General features: G+C 41.5%; 1 protein-coding gene across 1 annotated transcript; it reads right to left on the bottom strand.

The window, feature by feature from the left end:
- Positions 1 to 18,355: 18,355 nt before the first annotated feature.
- Positions 18,356 to 20,036, bottom strand: LOC106582449 (trace amine-associated receptor 13c-like). Its single transcript, XM_014165574.3, has one exon. It carries the CDS (start codon positions 20,034 to 20,036, stop codon positions 19,083 to 19,085), a length of 954 nt encoding a protein of 317 aa, XP_014021049.3. The 3' UTR covers positions 18,356 to 19,082.
- Positions 20,037 to 20,444: the final 408 nt, after the last annotated feature.

Here is a 20,444-nt window from a genome sequence, read left to right on the forward strand (position 1 = left end):
CACTAGATGTCAATGTTTTTTAGAAATTGTTTCATGCTTCTTTTTTGAAAAACAAAGAAGTATTCGTGTTCTTTCAAATTATCCCTCAGAAGGACTCTAGTCTTTTAGCGCACGTGAATGAGTGTGCGCTCCTCATTCTTTTTCTCCAGTATTGAACACAGTATATTCTGTCTTGAATTGTATTGATTATTTACATATTAGGGTACCTGATGTTGGATTAGAAATGTTGTTTGAATTGTTTGGACCAAGTTTACAGGTAACTGTTTAGATTCCTTTGTAGGCATGTTGGGCGAGTTGGAACAGGTGGATTTCTGAATCAAACGCGCCAAATAAATGGACATTTTTGGGACATAAAGAAGGACTTTATCGAACAAAACGACCATTCATTGTATAACTGGGACCCTTTTGGATTGAAAAAAGATGAAGATCTTCAAAGGTAAGTGATTTATTTTATCGCTATTTTTTTAGTTTTGTGACACCTGTGCAGGTTATGAATTCATGTTAATGCAGGAAGTGGGTGAGGCGCTCTCCTCAGACGATCAAGTGATATGCTTTCATCGTAAAGCCTATTGTAAATCGGACAAAGCGGTTCGATTACCAAGATTCTAAGCTAAAGAATGGTGTATAACACATTTTTATGAATGTTTAATATTACTACTTTTGTATTTGAATGTCGCGCTCTGCAATTACACTGGATGTTGTTGAGGTGGGACGCTAGCGTCCCAATGAGCCGAAAGTAGTTAACAACTCATGGTGTAATTGTAACAACATACAAGAACTCAAGTCCTTTTGTTCACCTGACCTAGAATTCCTCACAATCAAATGCCGACCATATTATCTCCCAAGAGAACTCCCCTCTGTAAGGGAAGACTTCCATGAAATGGACAAAAATGAATGGCAACTTATTGGTATTGGGCAAACCATAAACACAATCGCAAATACCACTCAAATGGACGGCAGTTCATCAAAACCATATTGCAACTGGAACATAACAAATGCCAAGTATAATAAACCAAGAATCCCATAGGGAGCGAGCGAGCTCCACCGTAGATTTTAATATGGGAAATGGTCACAAAGTCAGGTCCAAAGGGTGAAATGTTAACCTCTATGGGCTAGGTGGGACGCAGGCGTCCCCCCCGTGGTGCACTCCATCAACAGCAGGTGCATTTCAAGAGCGGCAAATTTGAATCCAAATGAATGTCAAAATTCAAATTTTTCAAACATACAACTATTTTACACCCTTTGAAAGATAAACATCTCCTTAATCTAACCACGTTTTACGATTTCAAAAAGGTTTTACGGCGAAAGCATAAATTTAGAGTATGTTAGGACAGTACATTTACAAGAGTTGTGTGTAATGTTTTGTCAATTCAAAGACAGGGTCACCAAAACCATAAAACCAGCTAAAATGATGCACTAACCTTTTACAATCTCCATCAGATGACACTCCTAGGACATTATGTTAGCCTCTCTAGGCTAGGCGGGACGAATTCGTCCCACCTACGTAACAGCCACTGCTATCCTGTGGCGCGATTTTCAAAACCTTAAAAATCCTATTACTTCAATTTCTCAAACATATGACTATTTTACAGCCATTTAAAGACAAGACTCTCGTTAATCTAACCACACTGTCCGATTTCAAAAAGGCTTTACAACGAAAGCAAAACATTAGATTATGTCAGCAGAGTACCAAGCCAGAAATAATCAGACACCCATTTTTCAAGCCAGCATATAATGTCACCAAAACCCAGAAGACAGCTAAATGCAGCACTCACCTTTGATGATCTTCATCAGATGACAACCCTAGGACATTATGTTATACAATACATGCATGTTTTGTTCAATCAAGTTCATATTTATATCAAAAAACAGCTTTTTACATTAGCATGTGACGTTCAGAACTAGCATACCCCCCGCAAACTTCCGGGGAATTCGCTAACATTTTACTAAATTACTCACGATAAACGTTCACAAAAAGCATAACAATTATTTTAAGAATTATAGATACAGACCTCCTCTATGCACTCGATATGTCCGATTTTAAAATAGCTTTTTGGTGAAAGCACATTTTGCAATATTCTAAGTACATAGCCCAGGCATCACGGGCTCGCTATTTAGACACCCGGCAAGTTTAGCACTCACCATAATCATATTTACTATTATAAAAGTTTCATTACCTTTTGTTGTCTTCGTCAGAATACACACCCAGGACTGCTACTTCAATAACAAATGTTGGTTTGGTCCAAAATAATCCATCGTTATATCCGAATAGCGGCGTTTTGTTCGTGCGTTCCAGACACTATCCGAAATAGTAAAGAAGTGTCACGCGCATGGCGCAATTCGTGACAATAAAATTCTAAGTATTCCATTACCGTACTTCGAAGCATGTCAACCGCTGTTTAAAATCAATTTTTACGACATTTTTCTTGTAGAAAAGCGATAATATTCCAACAGGGAATCTCCTTTTCGGCAAACAGAGGAAAAAATCCCAAAGGCGGGGGCGGTCGGGGTCACGCGCATAAGCCAGTGTCTCTTGATCGGCCACTTGAGAAAGGCGATAATGTGTTTCAGCCTGGGGCTGGAATGACGACATTCTGTTTTTTCCCGGGCTCTGAGCGCCTATGGACGACGTGGGAAGTGTCACGTTAGAGCAGAGATCCTTAGTAAATGATAGAGATGGAAAAGAAGTTCAACAAATGGTCAGACAGGCCACTTCCTGTAAAGGAATCTCTCAGGTTTTGACCTGCCATTTGAGTTCTGTTATACTCACAGACACCATTCAAACAGTTTTAGAAAATGTAGGGTGTTTTCTATCCATATGTAATAAGTATATGCATATTCTAGTTACTGGGTAGGAGTGGTAACCAGATTAAATCGGGTATGTTTTTTATCCAGCCGTGTCAATGCTGCCCCCTAGCCCTAACAGGTTAGACAATGCATGCATTTTTAGTTCTATCAAGTTCATATTTATATCCAAAAACAGCGTTTTACTATGGCATTGATGTTGAGGAAATCGTTTCCCTCCAATAACCGGCAGTCAAGTCAGCATCACAAATTAAATAATTAAAATTAGAAAACATTGGTAAAATATTATATTGTCATTTAAAGAATTATAGATTTACATCTCTTGAACGCAATCAACTTGCCAGATTTAAAAATAACCTTACTGGGAAATCACACTTTGCAATAATCTGAGCACTGCGCCCAGAAAAATACGCGTTGCGATACAGACTAGTCGTCATGTTGGGGAGATCTAAAATCGAAAATACTATGTAAATAATCCATTACCTTTGATTCTCTTCATCAGATGTCACTTCCAGGTATCACAGGTCCATAACGAATGTAGTTTTGTTCAAAAAAGCTCATCATTTATGTCCAAAAATCTCCGTCTTGTTAGCACATGATCTAAGCCCGCCGGACTTCACTTCATGAACGAGGGGAAAAAATATATTTACGTTCGTTCAAACATGTCAAACGTTGTATAGCATAAATCATTAGGGCCTTTTTTAACCAGAACATGAATAATATTCAAGGTGGACGAATGCATACTCTTTTATAACGTATTGGAACGAGGGTACCCAACATGAACTCGTGCGCCAGGTGTCTAATGGGCCATCATCGTTCCATGGCTCTTGTTCGGTCAGATCTCCCTCCAGAAGACTCAAAACACTTTGTAAAGGCTGGTGACATCTAGTGGAAGCAATAGGAAGTGCCAAAATATTCCTCAGCCCCTGTGTTTTTCAAAAGCATAGGTTTAAAGGTAATACAACACATCAGGTACCCACTTCCTGTCAGAAAATGTCTCAGGGTTTTGCCTGCCAAATGAGTTCTGTTATACTCACAGACACCATTCAAACAGTTTTAGAAACTTTAGAGTGTTTTCTATCCATATATAATAAGTATATGCATATTCTAGTTACTGGGTAGGATTAGTAACCAGATTAAATCGGGTACATTTTTTTTATCCAGCCGTGCAAATACTGCCCCCTAGCCCTAACAGGTTAAAACCTCAAAAAAAGTGCCTTTTGGACCGTTTTTTTAAATGTTTTTTTTTTTAAATTGTCAATTATACATATGTAGTAACCGTATGGACATACATTTGTCTAATTTTATTGAGATTGTCCAAAAGGCCTATGTTTTGTCCATTTGACATATATGATGATAGGAAGTCGGCTTCCGAACCCAAAAGTTAGTGAACCATGTCCAAATGGCATAAGAAATGTCCCCCAAAAAACGTTGTATTTCTTTATTTAACCAGGCAAGTCAGTTAACCTGTTAGGGCTAGGGGGCAGTATTTACACGGCCGGATAAAAAACGTACCCGATTTAATCTGGTTACTACTCCTACCCAGTAACTAGAATATGCATATAATTATTGGCTTTGGATAGAAAACACCCTAAAGTTTCTAAAACTGTTTGAATGGTGTCTGTGAGTATAACAGAACTCATATGGCAGGCAAAAACCTGAGAAGATTCTGACCAGGAAGTGACCTGTCTGACAAGATCTTGTTTTTCTTGTCTCTGTTTATTGAAGACTGAGGATCTTTGCTGTAACATGACACTTCCTACGGCTCCCATAGGCTCTCAGAGCCCGGGAAAAAGCTGAACGATAGAGGCAGCCCCAGGCTGAAACACATAATCGCTTTTGCCAAGTGGCCGATCAGAGGACAATGGGCTTAGGCTCGTGCCCGAGTCGACCCCGAGCTTTATTTTCTTTCTTCTTTTTACCTAAACGCAGATTCCCGGTCGGAATGTTATCGCTTTTTTTACGAGAAAAGTGGCATAAAATTTTATTTTAAACAGAGGTTGACATGCTTCGAAGTACGGTAATGGAATATTTAGAATTTTTTTGTCACGAAATGCGTCGTGCGCGTGACCCTTATTTACACTTCGGATAGTGTCTTGAACGCACGAACAAAACAGAGGATATTTGAACATAACTATGGATTATTTTGGACCAAACCAACATTTGTTATTGAAGTAGAAGTCCAGGGAGTGCATTCTGACAAAGAACACCAAAGGTAATCAAACTTTTCTAATAGTAAATCGGAGTTTGGTGAAGGCTAAACTTGCTGGGTGTCTAAATAGCTAGCCCTGTGATGCCGGGCTATCTACTTAGAATATTGCAAAATGTGCTTTCACCGAAAAGCTATTTTAAAATCGGACATATCGAGTGCATAGAGGAGTAATGTATCTATAATTCTTAAAATAATTGTTATGCTTTTTGTGAACGTTTATCGTGAGTAATTTAGTAAATTGTTAGTAAATTCGCCGGAAGTTTGGGGGGTATGCTAGTTCTGAACGTCACATGCTAATGTAAAAAGCTGGTTTTTGATATAAATATGAACTTGATTGAACAAAACATGCATGTATTGTATAACATAATGTCCTAGGTGTGTCATCTGATGAAGATCATCAAAGGTTAGTGCTGCATTTAGCTGTCTTCTGGGTTTTTGTGACATTATATGCTAGCTTGAAAAATGGGTGTCTGATTATTTCTGCTGACATATTCTAATGTTTTGCTTTCGTTGTAAAGCCTTTTTGAAATCGGACAGTGTGGTTAGATTAACGAGAGTCTTGTCTTTAAAATGCTGTAAAATAGTCATATGTTTGAGAAATTGAAGTAATAGCATTTCTAAGGTATTTGAATAACGCGCCACAGGATTCCACTGGCTGTTACGTAGGTGGGACGATTTGGTGCCACCTGCCCTAGAGAGGTTAAGAACAAATTCTTATTTACAATGACAGCCTAGGAAGAGGGGCAGAATGACAGATTTTTACCTTGGGGACTTGATCTACCAACCTTTCGGTTACTGGCCCAATGCTCTAACCACTAGGCTACCTGCCGCCCCAAATGGCATATATAAGTATTGAAAGTACCAAATAAGGATGTTATGTCCATTTGCCATATATGATCAAAGGAAGTCGGCATCCGAACCCAAAAGTCAGTGAACCATGTCCAAATGGCATAAGAAACGTCCAAATGGCATATATACTGACCAAATGATATATATCACTATGTTCAGCCCTGAATCAACCTAGAAGGTCTATTTGTCATGTTTGATCATAGGAAGTCATAGGAAGTAAGAATTTCTTGTTAATGTTGATTCAGCATGTCCAATTCGTAATGGGAAGTCCTTATGGATATACATTGGCAATGGACACTGTCAACTTGCAGAAGTGCATGTTCACTCTGACAATATAGCATATGTGTAATGGACACTGTCCAATTGCTCGTTGGTGTTGATTTCAGCCTGAGCGTTTGGTGATGTTAAATCCCTCATTGAATACATTGCAAATGTACAATTGTGCACTGTCCGTTTGCCCGTTTGTATTTTTTTCCTGAGTTTTCTCCCTCTTTTCAGCATAAGGCGCTAGTCGATTCAGGCGCAGCTGGAAACTTTATGGATCGTGGGCTCGCATTAAGGCTAGGGATTCCCCTGGTGTCGTTGGACCAACCTTTCCCCGTGCACTCCTTAGATAGCCGACCATTAGGGTCAGGGCTGGACAGGGATGCCACGGTTCCACTGGACATGGTAACGCAGGGGGATCATGGGGAACGGATTAGTCTCTTCCTCATTGATTAGCCTGCGTTTCCGGTGGTGCTGGAGATTCCCTGGCTGGCCAATCACAATCCTGATATTTCATGGAGACAGAGGGCTCTCAGAGGGTGGTCAGAGGAGTGTTCAGGCAGGTGCATAGGAGTTTCCATCGGTGCGATGACGGTGGAGAGTCCAGACCAGGTTTCCACTGTGCGTATTCCCTCTGAATATGCCGATTTGGCTCTCGCCTTCTGTAAAAAGAGGGCGACCCGATTACCACCTCATCGACGAGGGGATTGAGCGATAAACCTCCAGGTAAACGTTGCACTTCCCAGGAGTCACGTGTACCCATTGTCACAAGAGGAGACGCTGGCTATGGAGACATTTGTCACGGAATCTCTGAGACAGGGGTACATTCGGCCCTCCATGTCACCCGTCTCCTCGAGTTTCTTTTTCGTGAAGAAAAAGGAGGGAGATCTGCGTCCGTGCATTGATTATCGAGGTCTAAATTCCATCACAGTGGGGTTTAGTGACCCGCTACCTCTCATCGCTACGGCGGTTGAATCATTTCACGGAGCGCGTTTTTTCACGAAACTGGACCTCAGGAGCGCGTACAATCTGGTGCGTATTCGGGGGGGAGACGAGTGGCAAACCGCGTTTAGTACCACATCGGGCCACTATGAGTACCTCGTCATTCTGTATGGGTTAACCTGTTAGGGCTAGGGGGCAGTATAGACACGGCTGGATAAAAAACATACCCTATTTAATCTGGTTACCACTCCTACCCAGTAACTAGAATATGCATATACTTATTACATATGGATAGAAAATACCCTAAAGTTTCTAAAACTGTTTGAATGGTGTCTGTGAGTATAACAGAACTCAAATGGCAGGTCAAAACCTGAGAGATTCCTTTACAGGAAGTGGCCTGTCTGACCATTTCTTGAACTTCTTTTCCATCTCTATCTTTTACTAAGGATCTCTGCTCTAACGTGACACTTCCTACGTCGTCCATAGGCGCTCAGAGCCCGGGAAAAACCTGAATGTCGTCATCCCAGCCCCAGGCTGAAACACATTATCGCCTTTCTCAAGTGGCCGATCAAGGTACTCTGGGCTTATGCGCGTGACCCCGACCGCCCCCGCCTTTGTGATTTTTTCCTCTGTTTGCCGAAAAGGAGATTCCCGGTCAGAATATTATTGCTTTTCTACGAGAAAAATGGCGTAAAAATTGATTTTAAACAGCGGTTGACATGCTTCGAAGTACGGTAATGGAATATTTAGAATTTTATTGTCACGAATTGCGCCATGCGCGCGACACTTCTTTACCATTTCGGATAGTGTCTGGAACGCACGAACAAAACGCCGCTATTCGGATATAACGATGGATTATTTTGGACCAAACCAACATTTGTTATTGAAGTAGACGTCCTGGGAGTGCATTCTGACGAAGACAACAAAAGGTAATCAAACTTTTATAATAGTAAATATGATTATGGTGAGTGCTAAACTTGCCGGGTGTCTAAATAGCGAGCTCGTGATGCCTGGGCTATGTACTTAGAATATTGCAAAATGTGCTTTCACCAAAAAGCTATTTTAAAATCGGACATATCGAGTGCATAGAGGAGTAATGTATCTATAATTCTTAAAATAATTGTTATGCTTTTTGTGAACGTTTATCGTGAGTAATTTAGTAAAATGTTAGCGAATTCCCCGGAAGTTTGCGAGGGGTATGCTAGTTCTGAACGTCACATACTAATGTAAAAAGCTGGTTTTTGATATAAATATGAACTTGATTGAACAAAACATGCATGTATTGTATAACATAATGTCCTAGGGTTGTCATCTGATGAAGATCATCAAAGGTGAGTGCTGCATTTAGCTGTCTTCTGGGTTTTGGTGACATTATATGCTGGCTTGAAAAATGGGTGTCTGATTATTTCTGGCTTGGTACTCTGCTGACATAATCTAATGTTTTGCTTTCGTTGTAAAGCCTTTTTGAAATCGGACAGTGTGGTTAGATTACCGAGAGTCTTGTCTTTAAATGGCTGTAAAATAGTCATATGTTTGAGAAATTGAAGTAATAGGATTTTTAAGATTTTGAAAATCGCGCCACAGGCTGCAAGTGGCTGTTACGTAGGTGGGATGCCAGCATCCCACCTTGCCCATAGAGGTTAAAGAATGCTCCAGCCATTTTTCAATCCTTTGTAGACGAGATTCTCAGGGACCTGCACGGGCAGGGTGTGGTGTTGTATATTAATGACATCCTGAACTATTCCACCACACACGCCGCGCATGTATCCCTGGTGCGCAAGGTGCTTGGGCGACTGCTGGAGCATGACCTGTACGTTAAGGCTGAGAAATGTTTCCAAACGAGCCGTTTCCTTCCTGGGTTATCGCATTTCCGCCTCGGGGGTGGTGATGGAGTGTGACCGCGTTAAGGCCGTGCGTAATTGGCCGACTCCGACCATGGTAAAGGAGGTGCAGCGATTCTTAGGGTTTGCCAATTACTACCGGAGTTTTATCCGGGGCTTTGGTCAGGTGGCTGCTCCCATTACCTCACTGCTGAAGGGGGGGCCGGCGCGCTTGCCCTTAACACGAAGGCCGACGCGCCTTCCCGCCTATATGATACCGAGGAGCGGGCCATCGATCCAACTCCCATCCTCCCAGCTTCATGCTTGGTAGCACCGGTGGTGTGGGAGGTGGACGCGGAGATCGAGCGGGCATTACGGTTGGAACCTCAGTGTCCAGCAGGTGCTCAGTACGTGCCGCTTGGTGTCCGTGATCGATTGATTCGATGGGCCCATACACTTCCCTCTTCGGGTCACCCTGAGATCGAGAGGACAGTGCGGAGTCTTAGGGGAAAGTACTGGTGGCCCACGTTGGCTAAGGACGTGAGGCTTTATGTCTCCTCCTGCTCGGTGTGCGCTCAGAGCAAGGCTCCTCGACACCTGCCTAGAGGGAAATTACAGCCCCTCCCCGTTCAACAGCGGCCGCGGTCGCACTTGTCTGTGGACTTTCTCACCGACCTTCCCCCATCTCAGGGGAACACCATGATCCTGGTCGTTGTGGATCGGTTTTCTAAGTCCTGCCGTCTCATCCCATTGCCCGGTCTCCCTATGGCTCTACAGACTGCGGAGGCCCTGTTCACCCATGTCTTCCGGCACTACGGGGTGCCCGAAGACATCGTTTCTGATCGGGGTCCCCAGTTCACGTCCAGAGTTTGGAGGGCGTTCATGGAATGGCTGGGGGTCTCGGGTTTCCACCCCGACAGTAATGGGCAGGTGGAGAGAGTGAACCAAGATGTGGGTAGGTTTCTGCGGTTGTATTGCCGGGACCAGCCCAGGTAATGGGAGAGGTACGTCCCATGGGCAGAGGTAGCCCAAAACTCCCTCCGTCACTCTTCTACTAACATATCACCGTTCCAGTGTGTGTTGGGCTACCAGCCGGTCCTGGCTCCATGGCACCAGAGCCAGACCGAGGCTCCTGCGGTGGAGGAGTGGGTACAGCGCTCGAAGGACACTTGGAGAGCCGTCCAGGAATCATTAAGGAAAGCGAGTGGATGGCAGAAGAGGAGCGCTGACCAGCACCGCAGTGAGGCCCCTGTGTTTGCACCAGGGGACAGGGTCTGGCTCTCGGCCCGAAACCTGCCCCTCCACCTGCCCTGCCGGAAGCTGGGGCCGCAGTGTGTGGGGCCGTTTAAAATCCTGAGGAGGATAAACAAGGAGTGTTACCGGTTACAGCTTCCTTCTTACTACCGTATTAACCCCTCGTTTCATGTGTCTCTCCTCAGGCCGGTGGTGGCTGGTCCCCTGCAGGAAGGTGAGGTGCCGGAGGTCCCTCCACCCCCTCTGGACATTGGAGGGTCCCCGGCGTATATTATACGCGCCGTTCTGGACTCCAGACGCCAGGTGGGGGGCCTACAGTACCTCGTGGACTGGGAGGGATACAGCCCGGAGGAGAGGTGCTGGGTACTGGTGAAGGACATTTTAGACACTTCACTTCTGAGGGACTTCCACCGCCTCCATACGGATCGCCCTGCGCCTCGTCCTCCGGGTCGCCCTCGAGGCTGGTGGCGGCGCGCTGCGGGAGTCGCGTGGTGGGGGGGGGGGTACTGTCACGAATCCCACCGACAAGGTGGCTCCCCTGCCGGTGTACTAGCCGCCGCTGATCCCTTTTTCCTTTTCTGTTTGTTCGGTCTTATTGGTTGCACCTGTTCCCTGTTTTGTTTCTTGATTTGTGTTTATTTAACCTCTTACATCTAGACGTTCCGCTAGCGGAACACCTGCTCCAATATCCAATGATAGGCGTGGCGCGAATTACAAATTCCTAAAAAATTTCAAACATATGACTATTTCACAGCATTTTAAAGACAAGACTCTCCTTTGTCTAACCACACTGTACGATTTCAAAAAGGCTTTACAGCGAAAGCAAAACATTAGATTATGTCAGCAGAGTACCAAGCCAGAAATAATCAGACACCCATTTTTCAAGGTAGCATATAATGTCACAAAAAACAAAACCACAGCTAAATGCAGCACTAACCTTTGATGATCTTCATCAGATGACAACCCTAGGACATTATGTTATACAATGCATGCATGTTTTCTTCAATCAAGTTCATATTTATATCAAAAACCAGCTTTTTACATTAGCATGTGACGTTCAGAACTAGCATACCCCCCGCAAACATCCGGTGAATTTACTAAATTACTCACGATAAACGTTCACAAAAAACATAACAATTATTTTAAGAATTATAGATACAGAACTCCTCTATGCACTCGATATGTTCGATTTTAAAATAGCTTTTCGGTGAAAGCACATTTTGCAATATTCTCAGTAGATAGCCCAGCCATCACGGCTAGCCATTTAGACACCGACCAAGTTTAGCCCTGATCAAACTCCGATTTACTATTACAAAAGTTTCATTACCTTTGTTGTCTTCGTCAGAATGCACTCCCAGGACTGCTACTTCAATAACAAATGTTGGTTTGGTCCAAAATAATCCATCGTTATATCCGAATAGCGGCGTTTTGTTCGTGCGTTCCAGACACTATCCGAAATGGTAAAGAAGGGTCGCGCGCATGGCGCAATTCATGACAAAAAAATTCTAAGTATTCCATTACCGTACTTCGAAGCATGTCAACCGCTGTTTAAAATCAATTTTTATGCCATTTTTCTCGTAGAAAAGCGATAATATTCCGACCGGGAATCTCCTTTTCGGCAAACAGAGGAAAAAATCACAAAGACGGGGGCGACCAGGTCACGCGCCTAAGCCCAGAGTACCTTGATCGGCCACTTGAGAAAGGCGATAATGTGTTTCAGCCTGGGGCTGGGATGACGACATTCAGGTTTTTCCCGGGCTCTGAGCGCCTATGGACGACGTAGGAAGTGTCACGTTAGAGCAGAGATCCTTAGTAAAAGATAGAGATGCCAAAGAAGTTCCAGAAATGGTCAGACTGGCCACTTCCTGTAAAGGAATCTCTCAGGTTTTGACCTGCCATTTGAGTTCTGTTTTACTCACAGACACCATTCAAACAGTTTTAGAAACTTTAGCGTTTTTTCTATCCATATATAATAAGTATATGCATATTCTAGTTACTGGGTAGGATTAGTAACCAGATTAAATCGGTACGTTTTTTATCCAGCCGTGAAAATACTGCCCCCTAGCCATAAGAGGTTATGCCTGTTAGGCCCACCCAGGTTTGTGCGGGATTATTTCACTGTTTGTTGTTGGATGTGCTGGCTGGCGCCTTATTTCTCTCCGGACTGTTTTGCCCTGTGTTTTTGGGCTGGTCTACCTTGTTACGCGCCCTCTGTTTTTGGCGTGACCGTTTCGTGCCGGAGAAATAAAAGACATTATACTTACCCTCTGCTCTCTGCGCCTGACTCCAACCACCACTCCTAGGAATCCCTGACGCCATTGAACATGCCATACAAATAAAGGCATTTTAATTAATTATAAAGAGTGCCTTGGTCTTCCTTTCTTTTTGATGACTGTTCCAAAGTCATAAATCAATCAATTTATGACATTTTATAATTTTTTTAAGACTTTTATGGCCAAATGTCAGATCAAGATCCCTTGGCCTCTAAATATCACAGGGAAAACATACAGTTGAAGTCGGAAGTTTACATACGCAAAATACATTTAAACTCAGTTTTTAACAATTCCTGACATTTAATCCTAGTAAAAATTCTGTTTTAGGTGAGTTAGGATCACCACTTTATTTTAAGTGTGTGAAATGTCAGAATAATAGTAGAGAGAATGATTTATTTCAGCTTTTATTTCTTTCATCACATTCACAGTGGGTCAGAAGTTTACATAAACTCAATTAGTTTTTGGTAGCATTGCCTTTAAATTGTTTAACTTGGGTCAAATGTTTTGGGGAGCCTTCCACAAGCTTTCCACAATAAGTTGAGTGAATTTTGGCCCATTCCTCCTGACAGAGCTGGTGTAACTGAGTCAGGTTTGTAGGCCTCCTTGCTCGCACATGCTTTTTCAGTTGTGCCCACACATTTTCCATAGAATTTCGGTCAGGGCTTTGTGATGGCCACTCCATTGACTTTCTTGACTTTCTTGTCCTTAAGCAATTTTGCCATTACTTTGGAAGTATGCTTGGGGTCATTGTCCATTTGGAAGACCCATTTGCGACCAAGATTTAACTTCCTGACTGATGTCTTGAGATGTTGCTTCAATATATCCACATAATTTTCCTACCCCATGATGCCATCTATTTTGTGAAGTGCACCAGACCCTCCTGCAGCAAAGCACCCCCACAACATGATGCTGCCACCCCCGTGCTTCACGGTTGGGATGGTGTTCTTCAGCTTGCAAGCTTCCCCCTTTTTCCTCCAAAAATAACGATGGTCATTATAGCCATACAGTTCTATTTTTGTTTCATCAGACCAGATGACATTTTTTTTCCTGAAGTCTTGGCTGATTTCTTTTGATTTTCCCATGATGTCAAGCAAAGAGGCACTGAGTTTGAAGGTAGGCCTTGAAATACATCCACAGGTACACCTCCAATTAACTCAAATGATGTAAATTAGTCTATCAGAAGCTTCTAAAGCCATGACATCATTTTCTGGAATTTTCCAAGCTGTTTAAAGGCACAGTCAACTTAGTGTATGTAAACTTCTGACCCACTGGAATTGTGATACAGTGAATTATAAGTGAAATAATCTGTCTGTCAATAATTGTTGTAAAAGTTACTTGTGTCATGCATAAAGTAGATGTCCTAACCGACTTGCCGAAACTATAGTTTGTTAACAAGAAATTTGTGGAGTGGTTGAAAAACGAGTTTTAATGACTCCAACCTAACTGTATGTAAGCTTCCGACTTCAACTGTACATATATCCTTGTGATCAGCGTGGATAGGCCCGTTGCTGCACAGAATACATATATTGTTACTAGCACAAAGGTCAAGGTCAAATTGACTTAAGATCACTGTTCCTCAGTGTCTGAGCATCATAGGGACATCATTATATCAATGTGATCAGCATGGTTGCACCATTCTTGTGCATGAAGCAGCTTCTTTCAAGGACAAAGCGTTCAATAGTTACATAGACCAAGGTCAAGGTCAAATTGTAGTTAAAATTGACCCAGAACATCACGGATGTCACTATTTTAGCCCTTCCCTTATGTTCCAGTTCAATCCCTTCAAATTGACCCAGAGCACAAGGGAAGGGCTAAAGACCTCTGTACTGGGACACTAGTTTTTCATGAGGTGGACCCCTGGTCCTCCAATAGATTATTGAGAGGTAAGGCAATCATTTAGAACATGGGATAAGTCACCTATAATACCCCACAAAGCACCGGAACGATTTTAACTGATTCACAGTGTTAATGGTATCCCATTCATTTTCTGCTTTCACCTTACCAGGGTCCGGTGTGAACCCCTGGGTGCCCACCACATGGCCAAGGTAAGTGACCTGCCTCTAGAACAGGTGACACTTTAGGGGTTGTAGAATCAATCCATGGCTCCAGAGGCGCTCAAATACTTCCTCCAAGTGGGTCAGGTGGGTTTGCTGAAGGTTTCTCTCAAGATTGTTTTTGCATCCTCTGACATGTTTTCTAGAGCATATTATATTGTATTAACAAGATATTTTAATGTTAATATAAAGTGGATGGCCATATAAAACATATCTTCATGAGTGAGCCATGAACAGTACCTAGTAATGCCTTATACTGTTAGAAAAATCTGATTTTTTTTGCTTATCTATGCTTCTTATACACTTTTTGCACAAGTTTGCACTGCTATAGTAAATAGGATGACAAATAGTACATTGTAGATTTCAGTTTCAAATTGTATATATAACAACCTATTCATGAAAAATAGTGATTGAGTTTTTCTGTTGATAATCTACATATACTCACAATCAGTAAGGTTTATAACATTTCAGCTGCCTTAATACTGTAATCATTTTTTATGTAGTTAGTGGTCAGGGAAAATCCAATTGATTTTCTGATGCACTCCTCTCATTCATTGATGTCTCTATCCACCTGTGAATGTATTATTTAATAATTAATTAGTACCATATGCCTTGATAAAAAGGCCATAGTGCCCTATAAGCTCATTACAAAGCTCACGGTGAAAGAAGGCAACATTACCTTTTCAACACTGATTCTCAACACAGGGGCCCCACAAGGTTGAGTCCTTAGTCCCCTCCTGTATTTCCTGTATACCCACAACTGTGTGACCTCCGACTCCGTCATCAAGTTCGCTGACGACACAACAGCAGTAGCCCTGATTACCAACACTGATGAGACAACCTACAGGGAGGAGGTAGGCACTCTGACGGCGTGGTGCCAGGTGAACAACCTCTCCCTCAATGTTAACAAAACAAAGGACCTGATTGTGGAATACAGGAGGAACCAGGCTGGATACGTCCCCATCCTCATCAACAGGGCTGCTGTGGAAATGGTCAATAACTTTAAATTCCTCTGCATATACATCTCGGAGAAGCTCAAATGGTCTAACCACACAGACACCGTGAGGAAGAAGGCACAACAGCGACTCTTCAACCTCAGGATACTTTAGAAATTAGGCCTGTCCCCGAGGGCCCTCACAGTGTTCTACAGGAGCACCATCGAGAGCATACTGTCGGCTGCATTACAGCAACTCCACTGCCACGGACCGCAAGAAGCTTCAGAGGGTGATACGTGCAGCCAAACGCACCATTGGGTGAACGTTGCCTGCCCTACAGGACACCTACAACACCAACTCCGCAGGGAGGCCAAGAAGCCCATGCCCTGTTCTCCCTGCTTCTAACACTCAGACGCAACACAGGAGCATCATGGCAAAAACTGGAAGACTGGCCAATAGTTTCTACCCTTAGAATATCAGGCTGCTGAATAGCCACCACTAGTCAGCTACTGTACCTGCTCCTCCTCCCCCCTGCTACTCCCCCAATGGACATTTTCCCCCCACACCACCAACTGACTTTTACTCTGCCCCCACCCCAACGACATTCATCACTGTTGCAGTTGTTAATATGTTTATCCTATTTTTTGTTTGTTTTTATTTAACTTGGTCCCCACACCCGTTCAATGGTCATGCCGCTCCCCCTATGGTCATTCCACCCCACAACATTAGCAGTTTTTACTCTGCCTCCACCCCAACGGACAATTTTTTATAATGCTATTTACATTTTTTAATTACCATTTTCATTACTTTATTTCACTTAGTCCTGCATGTTCAAGCTCGGAGCCTGAGATTTTCACTGTACCCTGCAATCACATGTGTACATATGGCTATTAAACACAGAATCTAAATGAAAATGAAAGTCCCCTAAATTGGGGAATTAACATTTAAGAGGTTAATATGAGATCATTTCAGTATCACATATTAAAGTGATAATTATCATGTATTAATGTGATCATTGTGTTGTATTAACTTGGTAATTATCTCATCAAAGATACAGGAATTCCTGCCAAAAGTTTCAGATACACATAAAATAAGAACTTCAATTGACAGCACAATTAGTGACAGTTTCAAAAAGACTGGGGGGGGGGTTAGGAAGGCAACTTTCCTTATACACTAGCCTACTCCACAGTAACCACATGGGTTGCCACTGTCTGCTCTGGGCTCATTTTAATCACACTCTAACCTTTGATATGTGCCTCTCTGAAGGCCACAAAACAACATGTTTCATTGCACATGATGAGGCTTTTTTATAAGAGTTATTGACTTCACAATAAACCAGAACTTCTATGACAGCTTTGTGTTGCTGAAACTTGAAGCATCAACCACGACACAATCAATCGGGAGGTGGACTAAACATAGAGCTGAAAATTAGGCTAATTTGAATAATCCCTCCTCAGGGCTACCTGGCCAACTTCCTCCATGGAGAGTGCCCATTGACGCTGAGCGAGAGACTGAACGGCAACAACCACGCCATCCTGCAGACCATTTTTTATGCTGGGGCCTCAGGACTGTTAGGGTTAACTTGAAGGGTGTGGGTGGTAGGTGGAGTAAATTGAAGGAAAGTTTGACATGTTTTGTGCATATTTTTTCATCAATCAAAATAAGACCAACATATTCAGGGAGTCTCCTGTAATGAAGTCTGCTATTATTCAGACAGATGGTCTCTTCTCAGTTTGGCACAGACACACTTTTCACCCAACGTTCAGATAGAAATTGACTTTATAGAACAGACATACTTCTCTTTCATAATGAATGAGTCTAGTTATCCCCCTCAGTCACAGATTGTGAATTATACTGCCATCCTATGGCCACTGCACATACTGAAAACATTCTCTGCCCACTGGGCTCAGACATCAATTCAATGTCTACTCCATGTTGGTTAAAAAGAAACAAAGCTGATTCAACCAGTGTTGGCCCAGCAGGTGTAAAACTCTGCAGTAAAACTGTTTGTAGAATGTCACCTTTTATTTGAAGGTATATTCATACAGATCTGTTTTACTGTTTAGAAATGAAAAAAACTCATGTGTCTCGTCCCCCCATTTGAAGAAATCATAAGTATTTGGACACCTTCACTTGTAGTGTATTAAAGGTATTAACCCTTTAAACATAATGTTCAGTTAAATAATGTATTTAGATATTGGTTAAAATTTCCCTGTAATCAGTCTATGAATTGCTCTAATGAGTGACTGCAATTCACACTTTGGTTTTTGTAGTCACTACCAACAAACAAGAAAGTTATCATTTTCAGACAAAACACGTTACTACTTCAGCACACTACTACAACAGTGTGACTGTTTTGGAATAAAATGTTCAATATATTTCCTTTAACATCCACTGTGTTGTGTGCTTGTTGTTTATCCATTGATATGTTCTAGGTCATTTTGAGACCTGAAGGAGCATCAGGTACTGCTGGAATATCTACCAATAGCATGTCAATCTTATTGTGATAAATTACACTGGTCTCTAAAAACATTTATAAAGTATTAAGAATGTATGAATAGTCCTCACTTTAGATTAGGGACTGCAAAACTACTTTACTAATGATCAGTAAATGGTTTATAAAGATATTTATTAAACATCTGATGAATTATCTTATAAAACGTTGTTTATAAAAGTGTGAATAACTAGCTTGCTAAAACAAATGTGGGAGTAATGAAACAAATTATGAATAAACTATTTACTTATCCATTATTAATTATTTAGTGTGTTTCCCAATCTCTATATTAATTCAGAGTAAACAGCATCTGAAAGCTGCTCTGGTGTGACCCCTGACCTGGCAGCAGTGATGTAGTGACAGTAGTGGTAGTGAGAGTAGTGGTAGTGTTCATAACCAGTATGTTGAGGTTAAAGTGTCTGCTACAGTCTCCTGCACTGTTGAGTTGAATCATTAAAGCATATAGTAGTTATTTATAAATGTGAGAATACAAAGCTGATTAACATTTAACAAATGTGGGTGTAATCATAAATGGTGACCATACTGTAAATGCCTTACTTATGGTTTATTACTGAACATTATAAAGTGTTAAACATAATTGCATATTCTTGCATTTTACCCTCAACTACTTACATAGACTTGTACGTTATCTGATATCATGCATATTGTACATTTACATTTTACTCCATTGTTGAAGGCATTGTGTACCAATTGAGCCACTAGAGGGTGATGTTAAACATACATAATGACTCATGACGTTCTCAAAATGTACTTTTAGAATACTTACCTACTATTTATCATTAAATAACATGGAACAACAACAGACTTTGGTATTTGGAATATACAACCCAAAATGACTACAATGTATTTTATAAAACAAGATTATGCCTTCTTATGCCTTCTCCAAGTCATTCCAATCCAGACAAATCATTGGGTATCAACACCACACGTATCTACCGTATGATGACAACACTGAGATAGGTCATGTCACTGTATTGTTACATGAAAGAAGCAATTGCAAAAATTGTATTACAAAACTATATCAAACACGTTTGTCAAACGTAGGAATAAAAACATATGAACTATTTATGCCTTAAGTTAAGCTAGGCCGACATTGTAAATAAGAATTTGTTCTAAACTGACTTGCCTAGTTAAATAAAGGATAAAAAAAAAATACAATTTAAAAGTTCAGAGTTAAAATATGTTTAGCTGTCACTTTGAACCATGGATAAAAGAAAGCATAAATTATTGGATTGATAAAAGAATTAACAAGTGGTAGAAAGCCGATGATCATAACTGAAAATACATTTTCAATTAAAAAATACAAAAAGAAAGAAAATAAAAATGGAATCCAACAAATGAAATAGTTGAAAACAACAATAGAAAGAGTTTTTGCTGCTTTTCTCTCAGACTTATTTGCCTGTACAGTTTTAACACCAGACACACCGGCAGCCTCTTTTGAAAATACCTTTCTGGCCTGTGATCTGGCCACCACAAAGATTTTCATATAAAGTGTTATAATAATAGAGCACGGAACAACCATTGTAATTACAAGGTCAATGATATTAACCCAGGTTATTCCTTCAACAATAAAACATTCATTCAAACACCTACTGGGTACCTGTACATTTGCAAAGTTGTTTATAATAGCAGCACGGTATATGATACAACAACACCAGGTAATAGATATACAACACATAATTCTTGTTATTGTTATTTTAGAGTGGTACAATAAGGGATCACACACAGCAACATAGCGGTCAATAGATATCAAGACCAAATTACCCAGAGATAAAGAAGTACATAAATAAGCAATGTAGAATTGAAACACACAGAAATATTTCCCAAAATCCCAGCATGATTCCATTAATGCTACAGTCGCTACTGGTATCACAATCAGTCCCACCAGGATATCTGACACAGCCAGAGAGAGGATGAGCAGGTTGGTTGGAGTGTGGAGCTGCTTGAAGTGAGAGATGGAGATGATCACCAGTATGTTCAAAAATACTGTAACTGCTGAAAACAATGAGAAGAACATGTACAGTGTTATGTAGATAGATGTCGATAGCAAAGCCTTTCTGCAAGAAGAGTTTCTGTCTTGAAAACAGTATTGAACATCTTCATGCTTCTCCATTTGTAATAAAGGGTAAAAATGCTGTGGTCCTCCTGCTACTGCTTGGTCCTGTTTGTGACCCTGTCAGGTCAGTCTTCTGACAAACTCTGAGCATAACCTCTCTATTTATCACTGAGTGACTGACAAACACTCCCCTCCCAGGAGTCTCCACACACACACGCACGTGAGCACACAAATGAACAAACGGTTGGATAAACAAAGCATGATGTAATCTTTTTTTATATATATTTTTTATTTAACCTTTCTTTAACTATGACAGGATTGGAGGTTGCTGTGCCCCTCTAGCCTGTCCTTCAGCCTTACTGATAGTTATACATGAGAGAAAAGGTACATTTTCATAACTGAGCATTTTAATGGGGATATGAAAATATGCGTGAATTTTTGGACACTCAAAGGCTATTTTACATG

Source organism: Salmo salar, chromosome 21 (genome assembly GCF_965601325.2).
Source record: "Salmo salar chromosome 21, fSalSal1, whole genome shotgun sequence".
Lineage (NCBI taxonomy): Eukaryota > Metazoa > Chordata > Actinopteri > Salmoniformes > Salmonidae > Salmo > Salmo salar.